General features: G+C 44.8%; 1 protein-coding gene across 1 annotated transcript; it reads left to right on the forward strand.

The window, feature by feature from the left end:
• Positions 1 to 210: 210 nt before the first annotated feature.
• LOC112754973 (UPF0496 protein At3g19330) lies at positions 211 to 1,806 on the forward strand. Its single transcript, XM_025802817.3, has 2 exons — positions 211 to 467; positions 558 to 1,806. The coding sequence occupies exons 1-2, from the start codon at positions 362 to 364 to the stop codon at positions 1,634 to 1,636; spliced, it is 1,185 nt and encodes a 394-aa protein (XP_025658602.1). The 5' UTR covers positions 211 to 361; the 3' UTR covers positions 1,637 to 1,806.
• Positions 1,807 to 2,122: the final 316 nt, after the last annotated feature.

Raw genomic sequence — 2,122 nt, forward strand, 5'->3', positions numbered from 1 at the left:
GTTGTTAAAAAATTATAAAAAATATATTTAAAAATAAAAATATTTTATTTTTTTAATTATACTTTTAAAATATTATATCAAAATTTAATCTTTAAAATATTTTTTAAAAATATATATTTAATATTAAATATTTTTTCGTATTTTTAAATTATTTAAAGATATTTTTATCGATAATAAAATTCAATTGCATTTTTTATAATCTATCCTCTAAATACGAAGGGACTAAAATGGTAAAAGCACTTAGACCGCCTGATACTTCTGTCCTTCAGTGCGCCACATCCCGCGGCCAGAAACTCTCGCAAAGGCGCACTTGGATCTCCCTTACTCTTCGTTGACCCTGCGGCGGCACTGTCGCACGAGAATGCTTCAATGGCTCTCCTCAAAATCTCTTCCGCCACACGCTTCTACTTCAGTTCCCACTCTCCCTCTGTCTCCTGCTCCTGCTCCTGCTCCTCCCCATTCCCAAGGTAACAACTAACACCAATTACTACTCCAAAACTCACAAACCCTTGTCCTTTTCAATTCGATTTCTTACTCCCTTCAATTCCACTTCACAGGCAACTCCACCGAAAATTCAAGCACTGCTTCCTCGCCAGGCCCTAATATTGCTCGCGCATACGACGACGCCGTTCAGGCCAACTCCTACAACGAGATTCGTTCCGTGATCCAAGCTCCCCTGCAGGACCACCTACACCTGCACCAACAAATCCATGAGGTTGAGGTCATTGACGAAGAGGACAAAGAAGACTCGCATCACCGCCACGTGCTCGCCCACGCGCTCCGTCCCGATCGACAGAGCATCCGGGAGGCTCTCGCTAACGCCGAATCCTGCCGCGGCGCCGCCACACTCACTAGACTCGCCTCCGATTACTTCGACCATAGCGAGAAAACCTGCGGAATCTACCTCCTCCTTCACCGCAGCGTCCGCCGCGCACGCGACATATACAAGCCTCTCCACGAACTCATCGCCGTTCTCCCCGACGACGCTTCCGGCTCCTTCAACCGCCATCTCTGCGACCGCGCTTTCGATCTCTTCGTCCAATTCGACAGCCAGGAAAACCCGTTCGTCTTCCCGCACAACTTCTCCGACGTCCGTGACAGCTTATCCGGCCTCAAGCTCGAGATTGAACGACGGCGCTTGCGGTGCTATGCGAGGATTCGCCTCCTCAAACGGTTCCACACGAGTTGTCTGGCCTGTTTAGTTGTAACCGCCGTGGGAGCAGTGATCTCGGCCGTGCTGGTCACTGCGCATGCCGTTGCCGGCTTTGCTGCGGTTGCTGCCTGCGGCGGCTCGTGTCTTCCAAAGAAGAAGGTAAAGAAGGAACTTACAAGGTTGAATCAGCTGAATGCTGCATCAAAGGGTACTCTTGTGATGAATGACATTGACACTGTGAATAGCCTTGTTGATCGGTTGCAAACTGCGGTGGAGGGAGACCGGGTGCTGATTCAGTTCGCGCTGAACCGGGGGAGGGAGAGGCATCCCATTCAGGAGGTTCTGAAGCAGCTCCGCAAGAACCAGCAGAGTTTTGAACCGCTGCTTGCGGAACTCGAGGTACAGATATATCTCTGCTTCAATGCTGTTAATAAGGCTAGAATGTTGCTGCTTCAAGAGATATGTCTTTATCCCAATTTGTAGTTAGTTTCTAACCATTTAGTCCTAACTTTGTTTACAAGTGCAACCTATTTAAGCAATGCACACCCGATCCACACTTGATGGATCTTCCTCAAAAACTTGATATGTTCAATCCCTAATGTAATCAGTAATTACCCATATTCAATTCATTAATATAAGAAACTTCACATATAGCAGCACTTTTTGTCAATATTCCAGAAAGAAACTGGCACCAATTTCTCTGACTGACAACTATCAGCATGTAACAATTTTTATCCTTTATGATGTGCTGAATAGTACTTAAGGTAAAGTGTACCTTTATAATTTTATGGCTCAGTTTATGATGCTAACGATGGATTTACTCTGGTGCTTATATCTTTCAGTGTTATTTTCTTCTGAGTTTAGTCTGTTCAATTAATCTTTTTGGGAATATATTCTACTCAACACTCTATGGTTCTTTATTTAGTTTTCTAGTTTTCTCCTCATTGACATTGACTGCTACAGCCAGAA

This window comes from Arachis hypogaea, chromosome 16, assembly GCF_003086295.3.
Source record: "Arachis hypogaea cultivar Tifrunner chromosome 16, arahy.Tifrunner.gnm2.J5K5, whole genome shotgun sequence".
Taxonomy (NCBI): Eukaryota; Viridiplantae; Streptophyta; class Magnoliopsida; order Fabales; family Fabaceae; genus Arachis; species Arachis hypogaea.